The sequence below is a fragment of the Streptopelia decaocto genome (assembly GCF_964273445.1).
Source record: "Streptopelia decaocto genome assembly, chromosome: 5".
NCBI classification, from domain to species: domain Eukaryota; kingdom Metazoa; phylum Chordata; class Aves; order Columbiformes; family Columbidae; genus Streptopelia; species Streptopelia decaocto.
In genome coordinates, this window is record NC_138659.1 from 49,750,819 (window position 1) to 49,771,062 (window position 20,244).

At 39.0% G+C, this 20,244-nt stretch overlaps 1 protein-coding gene across 3 annotated transcripts in view; it reads right to left on the reverse strand.

Moving 5' to 3' along the window:
• Window positions 1-1,052: 1,052 nt before the first annotated feature.
• The window catches only part of VCL (vinculin), a 57,829-nt gene continuing 38,637 nt past the window's right edge, over window positions 1,053-20,244 (reverse strand). For 2 of the 3 annotated variants that reach the window (XM_082053031.1, XM_082053030.1), the window contains exons 10-21: window positions 19,548-19,723; window positions 18,189-18,379; window positions 15,345-15,544; window positions 14,717-14,845; window positions 13,605-13,754; window positions 12,931-13,039; window positions 11,635-11,937; window positions 10,936-11,060; window positions 10,425-10,610; window positions 4,965-5,168; window positions 4,230-4,334; window positions 1,053-3,597 (exon numbers count right to left, since the gene is read on the reverse strand). In XM_082053031.1, coding sequence (XP_081909157.1) covers window positions 3,451-3,597; window positions 4,230-4,334; window positions 4,965-5,168; window positions 10,425-10,610; window positions 10,936-11,060; window positions 11,635-11,937; window positions 12,931-13,039; window positions 13,605-13,754; window positions 14,717-14,845; window positions 15,345-15,544; window positions 18,189-18,379; window positions 19,548-19,723 — 2,025 coding nt within the window. In that variant the 3' untranslated portion in view covers window positions 1,053-3,450. Of the gene's footprint in view, window positions 3,598-4,229; window positions 4,335-4,964; window positions 5,169-7,345; window positions 7,553-10,424; window positions 10,611-10,935; window positions 11,061-11,634; window positions 11,938-12,930; window positions 13,040-13,604; window positions 13,755-14,716; window positions 14,846-15,344; window positions 15,545-18,188; window positions 18,380-19,547; window positions 19,724-20,244 lie in introns of all 3 variants that reach the window. The other variant, XM_082053032.1, reaches the window with a different exon arrangement.

A 20,244-nucleotide genomic window follows, 5' to 3' on the forward strand; every position in this document is an offset into this window, starting at 1 on the left:
GCATAAGCTTGTTCTCTCTGTAAACTAATAAGTGCTCCCAGGTCCCTGTGGGGTTCCAAACCATACATTCAGTCAGTACACAGGCTGAGAAACTCAGGTTCAGAATTAAGGAAGGGCAGGATACTGGAGAGTCTTTGTTTCCCTGAGCTGTTTGGATTACAGATTAACAGGTGCTAACTTTTAACTTCGCTTCAGATGAAGAACAGGAACTAAAGCCATTCAGGAATCAAAATTTCAAATACTGGGACAAAAAATGATCCAGTCTGAAAAAAGGAGGGGGGACCCATCTGAACACTGGCAGCAAGCCATTAAGAAAAGAAATGAGCATATATTTTCTGTTGGTAACTTTGGTAACATCACTAGGGTAAACATGGCCAGAGATGACCATTCTGAATTTCTGAAATCAGTGTAGATAAAAGTTTTAAGAACCAGCACCAGCAGGAACGCCCTGTGTTTGTGTAGACACAACAGTGCCTACTAAAAGCTACCGAGCTTCTAGTCTACCTTTTTCAACTGGAGAAACATCCATCAATTCATGACTCACCCTCCAGTTCCGCTCCATGTCAGCAAACAGCATCTTTCAGTTACGGTAATTTTACAAGGTCTTGTTTTCAGCTGTAGCTGATAACATCCCAAGCTGAAGTCTGAGTAGCCGGTGCTACTGTCTGCTGTCACACCCTGGAAACGCTGCAAGATTTCAGAACTGACACCATTACTGACACAGAATGTAGTTCAGGCAAATCTCATTTCAAGTTTTCAGCACCTTGCATGGTGCTATCAGAACAGATGACCATCCGGTCTCTGGAAAAGCTCCCAGTTTTCCCCCACTGGACCACAGCTTCCAGTAAGTTCTTTAATGACTAGATTTATGGGCACAAAAGACAGAAAAAACTTGCTTTAATCTTCTCCTGGTAGAGAAACTTTGCTCTTTTTTCATGTTCAGAATATGTAAAAACAGCTGTTCTTCCGCTTAAGTATTTCTGCTGCTTTAGCTTTTTGCTCTTCTTGTGGCAGTGTTATCCACTGCTCCATTATCATTAATACTCACAAGATGACATTTGTACAAATGCATTTTTATTGTTTTCACAGAACCAAAGAAAGGCTGAAAACATTAGACTATACAATACATTTTGGCTTATAAACAAAGTTTTATAGTGGTAAAACATTTTTAAGTGACATTCATGGTCTTTTTCAAATTTTCACTGCATTTTTGGTCTGTAGACCAATAGTGTTCAAAAAAGCAGTAATTGCATAAGGTGGACAAGTATCTCGGCTTCTACAAAACAGTTCGAGAACTTATAGCAAACATTCTGGAAGAATATCAAAGGCAACCATGATTCATAACTTCCCTGCAAACATTCCTCAATGAACAAAAAGTGATCTTTGGCATAAACAATTATGTATTAAAGGCATTAGTAATATTGCATTAATATCAGTCAAGCAACTAAACAGTGATGCTAAAAAACAACAAAACAACACCTCACAGAGAAGCCTGAAGGGGGGTGGGGGACAGGAAATGTGAGGAGCACTGAAAAGTAATACAGGAAGACTATTTGGAAAATCCCTTAGAAATAACCCCTACCTATTCAGTGTTATTTACTATTAAATAGAAATTACTACAATACAATTATGTTAAAAATCTGGTATAAACCAATCAAATGCAAGACATTCAGGTTAAGGCTCTGGCACCCCTTCCTTCCCCTTCCTGTTGCAGGTAAATTGCAGGAAGAGAGCACTACGGAAAGATCTTAAGTACCACGTATTTTGCAATACCCAGACAGCAGGAGTGAGTTAAAGACAAAGGCGCGCTTGCTCTTGCCAAGGTCAGTTTGAGGCAGATGTACAATCGGTTTAACTTCCCTTTTTAGATAACAGTGCAATGAAGGGCGGGAGGGTGGAGGAAGAAAGTCCAGCTGTGGAGTAACTGTTGCAGACAGGTCAAGGGCCGCTGACCACGCTGTGCGTCTCTTTGAGCTGTTAAGACTGAGCAGTTTTTCCACAAGGGCACTTATACTGAAGGTGGCTTAACTGTGCAACAATTCTCAGCAAATTGGGAGGGCATCTTGAGGTCAGTGCTGATCCGGGCAGAAGTGTGCAAGTGTTCCTTGCCCATGAGCAGAGACTCATTCTAAAACAATCATTCTCCTTTATGCCAAAAGATACTATGGAGTAATTAAATGAATGTGTACATATATATATATAAGGCATGTTCAACTATGGAAGGATAAAAGTATCCCAAGACTATTTTGGTAATAGAGTGGGGGGGATTTTGTGGGTTATTGTTGTGACTTTGTTGTTTGTTTTTTAAAAGATACAGTTGGTTCAATTCAGTATTCAAACTTGAAAAAAAAAAATATTTTGAGCCTCCAAACTCAAAATGTCAAAACCAGTAAAAATATCCTAATTAATTCAGCATTAGGAAGCACCATTTGCTGATAGCCAGACTACTGAAAAAGGGTTCAAAAAGCTTATGCATTGTTGGAAAGAAGGGCAGTGAGACATGAGGTCTTTTAAACTTCGATATCTTTATCTTTTAATTTCCACCTTGAGTGGCTGGAATGACACTAGAGGGCAAGAAAAGGAAAAAAAAAGAATAATTGCATGTGCTCGTCTGGTTTTCAAAAGGAAAGAGCCAGCATGTGGCTTTTTCTGGTCCTGGACATGCAGCCAGCTGAAGAGAACCAGCATTTTTCAGCTCAATACGTTACTGAGTTGAGCAAGGAAAGAGTTCCATGATTGAAGGTCTCCAGCTGCTGAGGCTCAAGCTGTCGGCAGTGTGCCCCTAACATCCACTGCAAAGCATTTCAGCACAGTACACAAGTTCTGGAATGCCTACCTACAGGCTCACAAAGACAGCTCCAGTTTTTGTTGCAGTACTATTGCCAGGCAAAAAGAAAAAGAATTTTGGACATGGAATTTTAATCTTCAATTTACAACATTTCTGTTGCCCCCTGATTTTAATTAAAAACCCCAGACCTTCCATCATTTCTGCATGGTTTAAGAACAGCCAGCTAAACTCCTGTTGAAAAGTTGAATGTCTCTACATCAATGATTGTCCCTAAAAAACTGCCAAGTAATCCATAGTGTCCTAGACTTTCAACACTAGCTTAAAGTGAGGTCCATGTTTTATATCATGACATGGAAACTACTGGAACATACAGTGCATAAAATGAAATGTGCTTCTGGGAGTACAGAATTCATGAAGAGAATCTTCAAAAGAAAAAATATATAAGAACTATCAACTGTTGGAAGCAATTTTGAGGTGTTTGATACCAAATGTGTTCTGAAGACATTTGAAATGCATTGTTTTATAATTCATGCCCTTAGAATGGGGCATTAGGCATACGCTAATCTTCAACTCATGTAAACTGCACATTTTGCTGTTGATATATCTCTTCTGTTTCCAAAAAAAGGCATTTTATGTTACAGAATACTTAACATGGAAAGTGTTTACTGATACCATGGGGTCTTTCTGACCCAGCGAAGAGTGAATCCAGCATCTGTTCTTATTTTAATGGATGCTGCTTCAGCTTCTCTCACAGTTTCCTTCACAGACTGCATGAGATTCTGGGCATTATGAACCAACATCTCAGTTGCCTGTCAAGAAAATGAAACATTTCCAATGTATTAGTAAATACCACATTCAGGACAGTAGCATGGAAGCCCACTGTGCGCGAGGAGTCCCAGCGCAAGCATTAAGGCAGGCAATTGCTAACTTCAACTATGGAGAAGTAAATGAAACAGCTCGCCAGTGGAAACGAGCGTTATGCTGACTCCCAGCAAGCGTCTCCCATCTCCCACTGTATATGTGTGCAGAGTCTGGATGACAGCTGCGTGTCTCCGAGCAGAGTTACCCCTGGGCAGCCCGAGCCGCGGGGTTCCCACAGGAACGGAGCCCTGGGGACCCCGGCACCCGCGCTGCCGGCCCAGCCCCGGGGCTGCGGGACAACGCTCCCCCGCGCCAGCAGAGGGCGCTGCCGGCGGCCCGCGCCGCTCGCTGCGGAGCGCCCAGCCGGGGCCAGAGCGTGGGAACCGGAGCGGCTGGCGCTGCTCACACGGCAGCTCCTGAGCCGGGAACCAACCTGCCGGGCTGCCACTGGGCCACAGAACCGCCGAGCTGCGCTCCAAACGCCGAGTGCCCTGAACACAGCCGATATTGCACGTTGTATACTTTTCCCCATAAAACTGCTCAACAATGCCACGCTACCAGCAATTTTTACGCCTCTTACCTGTTCCGACTCTTCATCGCTGATATTAGTTCTGCCCAGCATGGTGGCTTTGACAGTGGAAAGAATTTTGAGTTGTGTGCTGATGGTTGGGATTCGCTCACAGACCTGAGGAACAGGGATTAAATAAAACACTTCACATTGTAAACAGAACAAATCCATTATCTATTATATTTTCAAGTAAGTTATTAGATTTTGTTTTACTATTACATAAGGAATAAGCATAGAAAGAATCTTATAACCATCACGACTTTATAACAAATACTGGTAGGATACCTAAATCTTATTTTACTTGCTTTGGGAATTTTTGGGACGGAGCCAAAGTTTTTCCTTTCCTCTGGATATTCCTCAAGGGCCTGCTCAGTTAGGAATGCCATGATGTATATTTGGCTGAGACTGAAAAACTAGAAGTGTTATATTTCCACTACTCTTCTTCAACACAAAGGAATGAGTAGATGAAACACAAAACAAAGCAGGCTTAGGGCAGGACTGTGTTCACAGCACAGTATTTTTTAAAACCACTTTGGACACTTCCACCTTCCACTCACCTGTAAACAAGGCCAGACTTTACACAATGTATATGACCATAGGATCTAAAAGCAGACCTAGAACTTGACAAAGCTTTACAAGCCAAGGGAAGATGCACATGATTTACTGCCACAACTCTTGTACTCACACTAAGAGAGGAACAGAGAAAAAAAAAAAAGTATTTGAGTAATTTACAAATGAAGTCATTACCTGCAAGAGGTTTGTCCTGATGCGCTTGTCAGTGCACTGCTTTGCCACCTCTTTGGCTAACCGAGTGACTTCATCTGATGCCTTAGCAATATCCTTTGCACACTGAATAAGGGCACGCTTGTTTCCGCTGCCTCCTCTCACCAGGCGCGACATCTCCGCCATTAGCAGCGCCATTCGTTTAGCAGCAGCAATGATGTCATTACCCTGAAGAGAACAACATGAGTTAGTGTTCGTGCCAGGACAGAAGCTTCACAGAAGCCACGACTGAACAGCAGTCTACATTTTGGTAGCAACCCTTTTAAGAAGGATGGAAGAACCATTTGTGAACACAGAAGAGGTTTCTTCAAGGAACAGGGAAGATCTGTACTAATTGTATGTTTCTGACATTTTTCTTCCTAACACTCAGGAAAAAAGTTTACTTCAAAACTGGAAAAGAAGTGGTAAAGAAAAATGTTAGTTTGTCCATGGAATGAGAGTTACTGCTCTGCTGGCTAGGTTAAGATAAAATATGTTATTAGCATTTGAAATTCCAGATTTCCCCAAAAAAAGGCCTTTTTTAAATTTAAAAAAGTGTGCTAAATAGCTTGTTAAACCAAATAGCACTGATTGAGTTAAATGGTGTAGTCGTAACAGATGAGCATAAAATTTTCAGTGGCATCTGAAGTTGTTAAAGCATCAGCTATGCTGCTAAAGGATAAACGAAAGAGAATCCGTGACATAAAACTTTTGTCACTGGTAACGTGGAAATGAGATGCAACTATTACCTTGTTTTAAAAAAAAAGTTATTCCTTGAAAATAAATCTTCCTTTTTGACAAAATCTTTCCCTTAAAGATGAAGCTTCCAACAGATAAGAACTTGATAGTTCAAAAGATAATCTAGTGATATTTCTTACATTAAAATCCATATTTCTTTTATTAAGTCCATCAAAATTACAGTCACAGAAATACTTCTGAGAAATATTTGAAACATGCAAATTAAGTATGACCAGGCAAAACCATTTCTTAGATACTGTTCCCGAGAGAAACCTAGTGCAAGAAAAAGCAGACCTAGATGATCGGTTGTTAGTAGTCTGTTAGTATATTTGGATTCACCTTTGTAGAGAGTTGTTAGAAGTGAACTATTGATGCCATGAAGCATTCCTCTTGTGTGGATGACATATTAGCAGAGTGAGTTTAAGTATTAGCACAGTCTTTCCTCAGTATAATTCCACAATTAATGACCAATGAAGTTTGGAGCAAAGAGTACACAGCAGAACCAAACTCAGCACATGTGATCTCAATCCCTGTGCACAAACTTCCATGACTCACTACCAGCAAATTCAAGAAGATATCCCAAGATACTTTACAGATACAGGTGACACAAAAAGCTTAACTACTTGTTACCGTGACCTAATAGCTAAACAGTTTGCTAGTATAACCAGTTAGGATGCAAATGACATAACACAAAGCTTTTCCATGTTTTCACGTAGGAGGATCAAGAAATTAGGACCAGTGTCATTTACGAAGCTCTCTAACAAGTTATCCAAGCATCAGAATCTGAAAAGGACAAGAACATTTTTAAAGCCCTTTTTATTAAAATAATGTAGTGTATCTATCTATGTAAATATATATACACACACATATACATACACACACCCCCCTAGCCTTTGTTATGGGACACCAACCTTGATTTTCGCAGCATGCTACAAAAAGTGACCAGTCTTGCAAACATTTGTGTTTAGACAGAAGAGACAGGCTACTTGTGAATGTCTGACCCTCAGGTTAGATTTCCACTGTTTGATGGAAGCACAATCTCAACTCAGCAGCTAACAGCATTCAGTGCAGCTTCCTCAAAGAATTCTCTCAAGCCCAGCATTTGCAATACGGCCAAGTGCAAGCCAGCAACAGTCAGTCCTCTTGGATAAACTCTGCCACACAAAGCCATTCCTCGTTGGAAGGTGTTCTGATGGCAGCAATGGAGGCAAAGCACAATACACATGTTAAATGACTTCTTGAATGCTGTATGCTCTGCTGTATCTGGAAGTCATTAAGAAACCATTAATGATGGCTTCCCAGGTAGCCCAAATGAACAGAAAAAAGAACGGGGGGAGGGAAGACAACCCCTACTACAGTTTGGAAACTGCCATAACAAAGAACAGGCAGATGCAAAGGCAGAGGAAACCTTTACATATTAATAAGTGACCCAAATCAAGCTTCAATCCAGCACTGACAAACATATCTAGCAAACTTGTGAAGCCACTCTCAGTCCTTAAAATGAAGTGCAGACACACTTATTCATTCAGAATGGTGGGGCCCAGCAGGGATCAAGAGTGATGCAAATGTGTCAGCGTTCCAAATGGCTGGATGCACGCGGATCAGTCCCCGGGGAGACTCAGGAGTACCTTACTAGACCACTTGGTTGCTTCCCGATGTAGAGACTGAGCAGCAGCCAGAATGGGCTGGTTAACAGGCTGATTGGTTGGCATTAACAGCAGCTCAGGCTCGTAATCATCTTCAGTGTCAGAGGGGAGAGTGAATTCAACATCTGCATCATCCTCATCATCTATATCTACAGACTCAGCCGCTTCATTAATCACAGTCACATCAGGCTTTGCAGGTGGCAGCAAGGGTGGAGAAACGGGACAGTTAGTACGAGAAGCAGAACTTGGTAAAAGAGCATGAACTGAGCTGCTTTAGTGACCAAAACCTCCTCTTGGTCTCTCGGGATCTGGACAAGACAACTCTAGGATCAGGTCAGAGGGAGCAGGGGAAGGAATACATGATTAGCAGAAGGAAACAAACATTTCACCTGTGAACCAAAGTTACCAAAAATATTAAGAAGTTACAACTCAAAGATGCAGAAACATTTTTCATCAGAGCATGTACAGCTTCTACAGAGACTGACTTGCAGAACAACATTTTTCTGGCAAGACAACAGTGAAATGAATGGATTTTCTGTTTAGATGAAAGCCATTTTGACTGCATAGAAGCAGGTACAGCAGCTGATGACCATGGTATTTGTGCAGGAAGAAAGCTTTGCATGGAAGCCCCTTCATATGTATGTGGTGGAAAGAGATAGCAGCAGGTTCACAGAAATACCATTGACACTGCTTGCTGTAGAGGGTAAAAAAAGGTGGGGTAAAGGACACTGTAGAAGTGAGTATTGACGTACCACAGATAACATGAAAAAGAACAAAACCAGGTTATGAAGAGGCGATACTGAATATTATGAATGCTGAGAACATTACAGTTCTTAAAAAAAAAAACACTGAAAAAGAATTAGTAGAATAAGACGATTATGAAATATGATACTGTTTTGCCACAACATGTTGTATCCACTACCTTAAAAAAAAAGAGGATTCAAGCAAATATATTGTGTTAGGGCAGATCACAAGGAAGAGGTAACTGGTACAACAATACAGGCACTTATGATACAGCAGCATTTCAATACAAAAATATTCTGTAAGTTTACCAGCTATTTCTTTGACTAAAGCCAGGCATTATAAACCCAAACTACCCTTACCAAAAACTATGCATTTTCAACTGTTTTGCTTAGATGGGGCCTTTTACAGAAAAACATCTACACCAACAAAAACACACAAGTTTAAGAAGAAGTTGTAACTTTTATATAATGCCAAATCAATTCATCTTCATAAACAACATCTATTTAAGTCTTAATCTAATGAAAAGTTCCCAAATATCCCTCACTCTCTGATTTATTCAAATGAGGGGGGAAATCCAGGAAAGCTAAAGCAATAGCATGTTTGGTTTGTGCTCCATGAGAAAAATGGAGTACATAAAAGGCCAGAATCCACTCACTGAAGAAGAGTTTTTGTAAAGGAGAAAAAACAAAATTGTTTTAAATCTTGGGAGAATGAAGAACATTACCAAAAGTTTTTAGAGACTAAGTACTTGCCATCCCTCCTATAAGCATAACACATGGTAAAGTACCAGTAGATCAATGTAAATGGGCAAAAAAGCAGAAGAGAGCTGACCCATAGTCTACCATGACTTAATATGAGTAAGACGTTGTACTTGTCTTTCCATCTCTAACCCATATTCCTCACTAGCACTGTCCATCAATCCCTCTTCCACCCAACAGGTGACTTCAGAGGCTACAAAAGTGGTTTTAAAAAACTTCTTCCCCCAAAACATACTGGCAGAATAACTGTACTCTATTGCTAAAACAGACTGCTAAAAATAATTAGAAGGACAAATGCTAGGCTAACTTACTGGTTTGCTGGTCTCAAACTCCAGAAACAGCAATGAAAATAGTGTTTGATAATCTAAATGCAGTAAGCTTAAAGCTCTTTCATAATCAACAAGGAGGTTTAAGGTCTGCAGCTTGACTTTGATAAACAAATATTTTAACAGTTGCACTATTTAATTTAGAATGTAATTTAGTACCTATATAGTAAAAGCATTTTATTACCTAGTGTGTATTGGTAAGTTGCTCATTTGGGGATTCAAACATCAAAACACTTGTAGGAAGCTGAAATTAAGGGTTTTTTTTGCCTCAAAACTACCTTCTGAAATGACTGCTACATGCCAGTACTATATCTTTCGCAATGTAAAATTGTATTGGTTATGTCCAGAAGTATGGGGGGAAAATAGAGCTTTTTCATTTTATGGAAGAGACACTCAAACAGATTTGCAAGATGACTTTAGGATGTTATCTGTACTTCCAAAGCAGGTATCCCCTAAGCACAAAGCACTGAAATTGATTCTGTAAGCTGTTCAGGTTTATCTTCTCAGTGACCATTTAATTTGGTGGAGAAAAAAAGTGCAGATTTTAAAAGCCAAATTCTGATCTTCAATTTATACCTGGCAGAAGCCTAAATCTCAGAAGTTTACTCAGTTACTGTCAGAGGAAAAATGTAGTTCTCGGATGGGGGAGGTAAGCAAAAAAGTTACATTGGCAGTTATAAGACTGAGGAGTTCACACTGCTTCATCATAGCACTGAAATGGTACAGAAAAAGAATGAGACCAGGCCATCTATATATGGTCACTTTTCCAATCATAAATGCACTGGATTAACTGCAAAGTAACTTGCAGCTCCTTCCATAATTAAGACAAACCAGCTCATAATTCCTGCAGCTGGTGTCTGCAACATCCATACAGACGTTCCAAAGTCAAATAAAGCAATCAGCTTGTCAGCCTGGAAAAGGCATAAGTATTAGTGGTTCTCTAGGCAAGAGTAGCATCAAGGCTCACAAACAGCTTAGCATACAAGTCACACTTGTGTTCACAGATGTATGTTAATAAAGCATTCTAGCAATTCTGAGTATTCAAACGGTTGATTCTAGTTCAGTCCGAACTTGAAAGGGTTCCTAATTCCTCCTACGGCAGTGTTTCTACTATTTGGTCTATAAAAGATTATTCTCTCATTGAGGCAACTGACTTTGGACCAAATACGCTGATCCTAAAAATCTTTTTTTTTTTTTTCCTTTTAGCACAAGACATATAAAACAACTTCTTACCTTGCTAGACCATTTCCGGGCTTCATCATGCAACTGCCTAGCAGCCATCATCATTGGCTGATTAATAGCTTCTCCTGCTTTCTGCTCTGGGAACTCTTCATCCTTTTCTTCAGGCGGTGGAGGTCTGGGTGGGGGAACCTCACCTTCTGGAAGTGGTGGTTTTGGAGGAGCAAGCTCATCAGTCAGCTAAGAAAGGGGAAAACCGTTTTCAGTGCAATGAAGTAGTACACAGATCGGGTGAAGGATGGTATCATGGCAAGACATAACTGCATAAGCTTGTGCCTTTTTCCCATTTTTCAAGTGCTCCATGTTAGAAGAAAAAGCACATTTTAATCTCTTATTTTGAAAGCTGCACTGGTATTTTTTAGACTTAAAAGTGCTTGTATGTATGGCTGGCTAGACAGTGCATTTTCTTTCTAAGGAATAAAAATATACTCAAGTAATTTTAGTGTGCAATCCACACATTGTCTGTGACAACTGTGTATTGTATTACAAACTATGCTGCACTTACATGAAGCTGCTCAAGGTCAGGAGGAGGAGGGGGAAAGTCCGGTTCCTGAGGCTGGAAGGCTTCTCTAACTTTGGCCACAGCTCCCAGAATTCTGTATCCAGAATCCAAGAAACTCTTCTGCAAACCTGAACAAAAATTCCATTACCAGTTTAACAGCATTCTGTAATATTTAGAACTGCAACACTATGCCAAAAACCACTTCTGTAACATACTGTGCGCCAAGTACACATATATATGTAAAAAAAAAAAGTTTAAAAACAACTAAAATGTTTACATTGGATTTACTATCATATGCAACATACATAAAATAAAGCCTGAGTTGAATAACAGTCACTACAAATAGTCAAAGTAGAGCCCAGAACAACTTTCAGAATAAAAGAAATTAGGTTATATTTTCTCATATAAAGTAGTACTACTGATAACTAGTGACAAATACATCTTCTATAAATTATGAAATCATTAAATAAACCAGAATGCTGAATCCTTTTCCCTTTAATATCCCAAAGGTCTTTGATTGTATTTTAGAAGAGCAGGATTTAGCATTTAGTGGTGTGACCTTGGTTTACCATTCTGGCATTTAAATGTACACAAAACTTGCATGAAGGGGGCTACACAGCTGTACAAGACCAAATAAGCACTACTTCACATCATCTTCAGCCAGTCAAAATTATATTTGAAATCAGCTGACTGAATCCTTACCAGGATCGGAAATGTTTCCTGCCACAGCCTTAGCATCCATTACCATTGGTGATATGGTTTTGCTCAGCTCATCAGAGGCTGCTTTAACAGCCTCACGGAATTTAGGGTCTTCTGAATTCTCAACCTCCCGTTTTGCTACTAGTAGGATGCGGTTTGCTCGTCTAGCAATGCTGGTGGCACCAGCGACCAGCATCTGAGGTTGCATATTGGCCATTGCAACTTTACATTTATCAAGATCTTTCTTAATAGCCTCTTCTGATGCATCCAACAGAGATTTAGTATCAATGGCTTCATCCACCAGCCCTACAATAAAAGTTAAACGCATTAGTACTCTAGTTTCACCTGTGAAAAGGGATGTTTGGTATTCCAGAGATTGTTCAAAACCAGAAAAGTATTTCCAAACTGGGGAGCACAGAAATCAGAGCAAATGTATTACTGCAGTTTTACTTCTGATTATGTGGTACCTCTATCACAGTAACCGTGGTCAGGCTTCCTCCCACTAATGGCATCCCAAGCTCTTATTCAGCTACCGTGGAATGTTGCCTGAATCAAGAACTGGCTAACGCAGTATAAGCAGCAGAGCTTCCTTCCTCCCACCAGATTTCTTCAAGCATATTCAGTACTTTTTGTACCTTCCCCATTCATTCAAAAGGAAATATCCCTCTGGCTGTGCTTTTACTTAAGGATAATATATAGTGACAAGGCAGTAAGATTTCAAGCACCCACAGTAACTATGGGGATGGAGAAGGAGGTAGTACACAGTCAGATCGGCAGACCAGTGCAAAGTATCCGCAGTTTGGAAAGACTGAAACATTTAATTGTCTCAGCAAGATTCATCAGGTCAGTAGCTTCTGTTCTAATCACTGCTTTCATCAAGCTGTTATGTCATTGTAAACATGTTTTCTTGCCCCCACTTAATTATGTGCCCTCATTTAATATGCCAAGATTACGTGGGGAAAAAAAAAAAAAACAAACAAAAAAAACCCTGAAGTTGCTACAGCAATTCATTGCTAGAATAGCAATCACAATAAAAACTACTGGTATTCTGGTTTTCCTACAGAAGAACTAAAGCCAAATTTGCTCCCCTGCAGCTCAAAATTAAAACCTATGAAGCAAAGTATTTTGCTTATGCTATAACATATACCTACTTCTAGCATCAGAAAGCACATTCCCACTTCTCTTATTTTTAATGAGTCACTACTCTTACATATTTCATCAATCCAAACAAAAAGGGGAAAAATTCTATACCAGCTAGCTAGCCACAAGTATAGTCTTTAACAAGAATTCCTACTTTACCTGTCATTTTTTCTACGTTATCAATCCATTGATTTTTCATTGTCTCAAAATGTTCATAAGCAGCTTGATTTCCAGGATTTCTCAGGAGGATACGAGCAGCTGATACTACCTGCCAATGGAAAACATTTTAAATTATGGAAGTATCAGTATATAGAGACATCATACATATTCCTGGAAATACATTTGTTTTTCAGGGCAGGATGTATAGCTGCTCATTTGGAATTCTACCTCATGAATTCTAGTTCAACATCGAGCTACTTGAAGCTTTACAATGCTTCTGGAATTTGTTAACACATATACTTTTTTCTGGAACTTCAGTTACATGCTTATATATCAAAAAGTGTTTATCATTTACAAACACTTCTTGAAAGCACTGTAGTACATTCATTAAACAGCATTTTTTCCACTTACATATTTCAGTAAGCCTCAAAGTAATTTCTTTCAAGGGTAAGTCACTAACAGTTTTGTCCAAAAGTTGAAGAGTAAGACAGGTCATTTAATCAGTTCGTTCTACTTGGTATCATATACACAAATATTTGCCATTCCCCTTTTAAGTGTCAGCACTACATTCCTTGCTGGTATTAACATCTTTCTCTGATAGCAGAGGCATAAAGAAAATTCCACAGCAGTAATCCCCAGCCCTTTCACAGCCCCCAGAGACTCAGGGAGCAAACCTGTGGGGTAAGTTCCCTTGCTGACTTCACTGTTGCTTGGATGCCCTCCACAGTAGTTTTATTCGCAGTTCCAACTGCAGCTGCTTTTTCTGCTGTAGCTCCCAGTCTAGCAGCATGGTTTTCAAAGTTTGCTGCTCTTTCCTCAAACACCTAGTTGTCAGAAGAGAAAAACACATTAAAAAAGACTAACTTCCCTAAATAATACATAATTTCTTCAAAGCATCAAACAGCAGAGACGCCTTCATAACATTCACACTTAATGCATCTCCTGAGAGGATGCAACAGGACACAAAAGCTTTGAAGCTTCATTTTTTTTAATCTTTACATTATTGGACTGTCTTCTTTACTAACTCATGTGGGCAACAAAGGATACTGCCACAGTTTATTACTTTGAGGTATTAAGTACAGTAGTTCCTGATGACTACTACTGTAACAAATACTGTTTTAAGACTATTTTAGCTCCTAAACATTAATCTTCCAACCCATAATCCACAAGTAACTATATTTGGAAGATCAATATGGAGTTTTACACTTAGTTATCCAAGGTACAGAATACTTTGACAAAAAAAAAAAAAAAAATCTATCCTGTCATAAAGCTGAATTCCCCAAGGCCTTGGGAATCATTTTGATCACGTTCAGATCAACCAGGCAAACAGAGCTGCCAGCCACAGAGCTTTAGATACTCCACATGCAGCCAGTAAACATACAGCAAGAGAACAGGTTAAATCTGTTGATCAGTCTTGGCACAAATTTTGACTATTTTAATCAGGTTATATAATGTTGAGATACACAATCCACTGACTAGTGTACCAGTGATTTTTGCACAATAATTTTTAGCATGCTGAAGGCAACATGGTACAAACATCACAGGGAGAAATCTTTGCCATTTACCAAAGTCAGGACAATACAGTTTCCACGCACATGCAGCAAAATTTGCAATCTTAAACAGTCCAGAGAAATTTGCACAACAGTCATTATGCTGTCAGAATTAATAAGCATGTATCACAAACCTGAGAAAAAAAATACTGATTCATTTTTCAAAATGCCAATTCAGGTAAAATTAAAAATAACTGAAGCATCACATAGGCAAAAGACCACCTGGGTATACTTGCCTCTTCTCTATTGGGAGCATCGGAAGGAGCAGTGGCTGCTACTGCTAGCAATTTAATAGGAGTTGTGGTGTCACTAAAAATATCAGAAACCTCTTGGGTCATTGCCTCTTGCATCCGTGTTTTAAGATCCTTAAAAGAAGAAAAATTATTAGCACACAATACAGGAATATTAAGTTTGTAGGGATGCAAATCCATAAAACCTCTTCTTAAAAAAAACAGCCCATTACAATGGCAGCCATTAAGATAAAATTATCTTAAAAGCATGATAAATTAATCACTTTTTACATAATTTGAAATGCCAGAAGGTTACATACCACTCCTTGAAGGACCATCAGAAGTTATGAATAGTACAATTTGAGACCTTGCCCCTCAAATTTGCAACGCCAGCATACTATTTTAAAATGAGACTTCGTTTTTACTTCTAAATTGTTCATTTGGAATTAATCCCTATGGCATGGTATCAAGAACTTCGTAGAAAGTTTGCTTTAAGCTTCTCAGCTAAACGAACAGGGTTTATTTTGCTGCACTTTTTGCTTTTATTGATACCTTCCACACACAAGCACCTTATCAGAGAAGTGCAAATACTTCAGCATACCTTGCATCTCACTGCACAAGAGCAGATTTTTACCTTCAGTGAGTCCTGGAGCTGAGCAGCAATTGCCCTGGCCTGAGGAGACTCTCCCTCCCCTCTCGCTGCAAGGTCAGCCAGCTGAGCAGCCAGCTGGTCCACACGGTCACATTTGGCAAGCAGGTCTTGACGATAAGGTCCCATCATGACATTGGCTAAACGACGGCCTTCTGCGACCAGACCCCGAATTGCTGCCTGGCCTATAGGGGAAGAAGTCACATTGCATTAACATACAGTGGAAGAAAAAATTGAAAGCATAAAAACAGATGACCTATGAAGTGACATTTCAGAATTCTTGGGTTTTCAAGAACACCTTTCTGGGCAGTGGAAAGGATCTTCTGCAGTTTATCATTACGCAATTGCAGTTCAAACCCATAGAGGAATTCAACTCAGTTTCTTTTTGCTTATTGCAGCAACTCTGGCTAGAGATGCATCCTTTTTAACTAGAGTGGCCTGACAGAAGTTAAACATTACAAGCTGTCAGATATTCCTACAGAAATCATCTGTTGATTCCAGTAGAAAGCACCTGCAAATTCCAAGTACTGCAATTCATCTTCACATTATTAGAAGTCATTAGAAGATGAGAAGGAAGCGGAGGAGAAAAGTCAAGTAGAAAACAAAGCCAAAAAAAGCAGAACACCCTCTCCCCAGGATTCCAGAAATCATGGGTAAGAAGTATCAAGTGTCCAGGATGGGGAGGGGGAAGAAATCCTTACACGGCCTCCACAGTGTGTTGAAATTTTTTCTGTAAAAAAAATGTATTTTTAGTGTGGACGATTTATTTCATTTATTTACAGAAGCTTCCTGTTCTTTCACAAGAACATGCTCCTCAATACAATAGTATTCTTCTTTTAAAATATGTAATTGTATTTTAAGTCCCTTGAAGACCTACTGAAGAAGTTTTTAAGCCAGAGCTAACACACGAGTGATCCAAGTTCATGATCAAGCTCAAAACTACTTAGAAAGAAGTTGTCATAGGACCTGACTATCCAAGAATCACTCAGCACTGCCATCATCATTTTTGAAAGCTTATTAGTGTAATTAAGCTTGATCCTGCTGGACTGTGCCAAGGTATTTTTTACTTGTTGTTTTGCGTAAGTTAATTGCAGCCGAGCAAGAACAATTTGCACTCCAGTTTAGTATTTCAATACATCTTGCCTAGTTTGTATCTGCAAATTACAACTACTTTAGCCATGGCTTGGCTAAAATAATTCAAAATATGATTGCATGTAAATATTTGTAGAAGCTAACACCACTGAAGTGGTTCACATGTTTATAAAATAAAATACATGTTCTTCCTTGTTACTTCAAAATTCAGTTTGTGCTGAAGCACTATCCTAGGACAACTGCAAACACAACGAGTTACTTGTGACACGGTTGTTACTATTGCAGAGTAATAACACATTATCATAGCACTGAAAATATCATGCCAAGTTTTACCAGAAGCACTGTCCAGACTGAAGAGAGCCCATATCTGATTTATGTTCTTAATATACCTTTGCCATAGGCAATCTGCCAAGGGTTAGTGCAAGTGAAAGACATTTAAATGAAAAAATTGAACAACAACAACAACAACAACAACATCATGTTACAACTAGAATTTTTCTTCATTAAACTGGAAACATCAATGTTATGGGACATGGAACATCTTCAATCTCTACATAATTTTCTATTGTCTGTATTACTACAGCAGTTGATTAAATTCTGTACTATATATGCAGTGCTGAGAAACTTCAGTTCCTTCAGCAAGCTTTCAGTAGGTATGCAAGTCTCAGGATTAACTAGGCACTGACAGACTTCAAGTAGGATTTTAGTTCCCTTTGTTTCTTTTGGATTAAAAATTTTTAAAATTAGGTTTAGGTTTTGTGCTTCTTTGAGTCAACCACCTCTCAGGTTACCATGTTCAAGAGAAACATTAAAATTAGGATGGTTTTCAGCCACTGCAAAAACATCTCATTCAACATGCAGTTTGCTCATCAAAAAGTGTCAAAAACACCGAACTCCACTACTCTATTTAAAATATTGCATATACATTTGCACTTCACCAAGTGTCAAAGCTATTAACATCACTAAATCTTTAATTCAAGGATCTGTCATTGGTTATTCACACAATAGGAGTTATCTTGACAGACACGGAAAGTGTGAAAAAGAGGTATTAGAGGTCTGCTGTAATACTACTTATAAGGCACATTTCCACTTGTCATTATCAGTTGCACTGCTCAGATTTAACTGCTATGGAAAATTCTACGGAATCCAGTTTTCAAGCCTCATCCACCCTACTTGCAACAGCATCAGAAAAAGCTAAACAAGAAATTTCAGAAACGGTTTACAATAAGCTCTGAGTAGAGCAGCTCCTGAACCATAATGGTATCCCCACTGACAGCATGCTTGGATTCTCTGATCAGCTTTCTCTTTGATTAAGTAGCTTTCCCCTCAGATAACCCAGAAACCATACAAGATGTTTTATTTTTAGGTCAAGTTTATTAATGTTTTTCTCTTCTCTGACAGACTTAATTACTAAATTTGCTGAAGTAGGTATAAATTCAAATTTGGATACTATATTTGCACGATAATAAGAGCAAGGAGCAGTCTAAAGTGTGTTCTACAGCACACATTCTCCTATTCTTTGCCAAAGTTGCTCTTTCCAGAAGACAAAGAATCATGGGCCAGCTCAACTCTGTAGTATCGCAGCCAGGACTTAGCTATAAACCTCTAGTCACAAACTCCACATCAGTGAAACAATTCTGTGCATCCTCAGCATCCCAGGAGCAGTAGTTTCAGTCATAACAATTATACATGTTAAACCATAAAGCTGCGGGGGGAAGAGCACACAGAAACACTTACCCACTCCCCGATCAGCAACTGTAGGATTGTCTATCCACCTCTGGGCTTGCTCGATCTTGCCCTCCAAATGGACAGCTGCTTTAACTGGCCTTGTATTTGCTACAGCCCTGTTTGTTTTAGACTGTAAATTCTGAAGCGCTGTAGCTATTTGCTTAGCCAATGTACGGGCCTCAGGAGAGTCACCTTTCCCACTGAGGATTGAAAAAAAGTATAATCATATAAAGATCACTTAGAGCTAGTCCCAAATTCATCAGAAAGGCACTTCATTTTAAATAAGGTTAAACTGGATAATTGAGCCTCAGAGCAAATAATGCAGATTTATCACCCATAAATCCACACCTCATACTCCTCTACCTTGCACCTGGATATCACATTTGTTCAACGCAGCACTGAGGCGGGGGAAGGCCCGGCACTGTCATTGATAATACTGATGTACGACTTTGATTTCCCAGACTCATGGCTGTCTTATGAGCAACTGCAATAACGTCACATAGATTACAAGCAGAACAGTAAGTAGCAGATCCAAGGCTATATATAAACTTGAAAAGTGGTAGCACATTAAGACCTGCAGCAGCTGCTTCTCAAGAAAAAAAAAATTATTAAAGTGTCTAACTAATGAAGAAAAATATTTATCTCCATATTGCAACTGGCCACAGATGAAGATCACTATACAATAACTTTCTCTTCTCTTCCATTCTCAAGTATCCTTTTCGCAAAACTGATATAGACATATCATTTGCAGCTGAGCACTGAACCCAAATTAACATGGTTTTCTGAAAGGTTTTATATAGTTTGCAGTTACAGGTTAGAACACTGATTGAAATGCCAGATATACCACCCCGCCATTTAGTAAACTATTTAGTAAAAAACAATAATGACATTTGCCTGTATAAACAAACCTAATTTCATTCCTTTGAAGTGCTTTGACAGTACAAAGGAGCTCACTTCTAGCTTCGGTTTGCCTGTCAAATATTCCATAGGCAGTAGAAAGAAAATATTTTCTAGATAATACAACTCTAGTTACTCTTTTTTTTCCTTTGGAGAAAGGAAATGGAAGTTGGGCTGTGGAACAGAAATCATTAGGCTGAAGCATTAAAAAGGATACCATATTTTATAAATTAGATTTTTTTTTTAATGGTGTTAAAAAGTTAGCTTCTCATCCCTGCCAAGGAATGGAACAATTCTTCGCATTCGGTTTTTACCAGATGCAGGATAGAAACTTAGAAGCATAAGATGACCATTGCCACTTCTTGGAGGAAAATATATTCCCCAAATAATCCGCAATATTCTGATTTCACTCAGCATTTTGAACTGCAAAGAGAAGTCATTCAAATAAACAGCGATAGAAGTAATACGTACTGTCGCCGCAGATCTGATAGCTTAGCTGTCAAAGCAGAGATTTCCCCCAAAGAACGAAGGATATCATCTCTTTCTTTAGGCTCCTCACATAATTCGGCAACTTTCCTTGCTTCAGCCATAATTCCCCGAATATGTTCTTCTCCTTCACTGCCCCCATTAGGATCCGCAAGCCAATTCTTAACAGAAATAAGTTATGTATGAGTGAAGATAAACAGTATTATTTCTACAGAGGCTTTTAAATAAAAATATAAGTCAATACAGCTTTCAAAACTTGATTTAACAGAAAACATGTATTAGATACCATGAAAACTACTACTGTCTAGCACATTTTCTGTTTTGAAAAAGATGTCAAACTAGATGAAGTGTGCCCAAATATCTTACATTCTCTCCCTCCCCAATATTTGCCAGCAGTATTTTCAGAAGTAAAATTTAAGTAGCAGCTTTAAAGACTCATGATCTGGCTTTCTGAAGAAAAATGAAAACAGATACGCTCTTGTGCACCATGTGGCATTCTTTACAGAGCTCTTACTAACGAGCTTTTTTAAAATTTCCTTGGATATGTAGATAATACTCATGTGTATATATAAAAAATTATATACATATACACACATTTAATTAAGGTATATATAGAAGATTCATTATTTGATGACCATCATCATCACCAGGTAATAGGCTGACCACTGAGGCAGATTTTAAT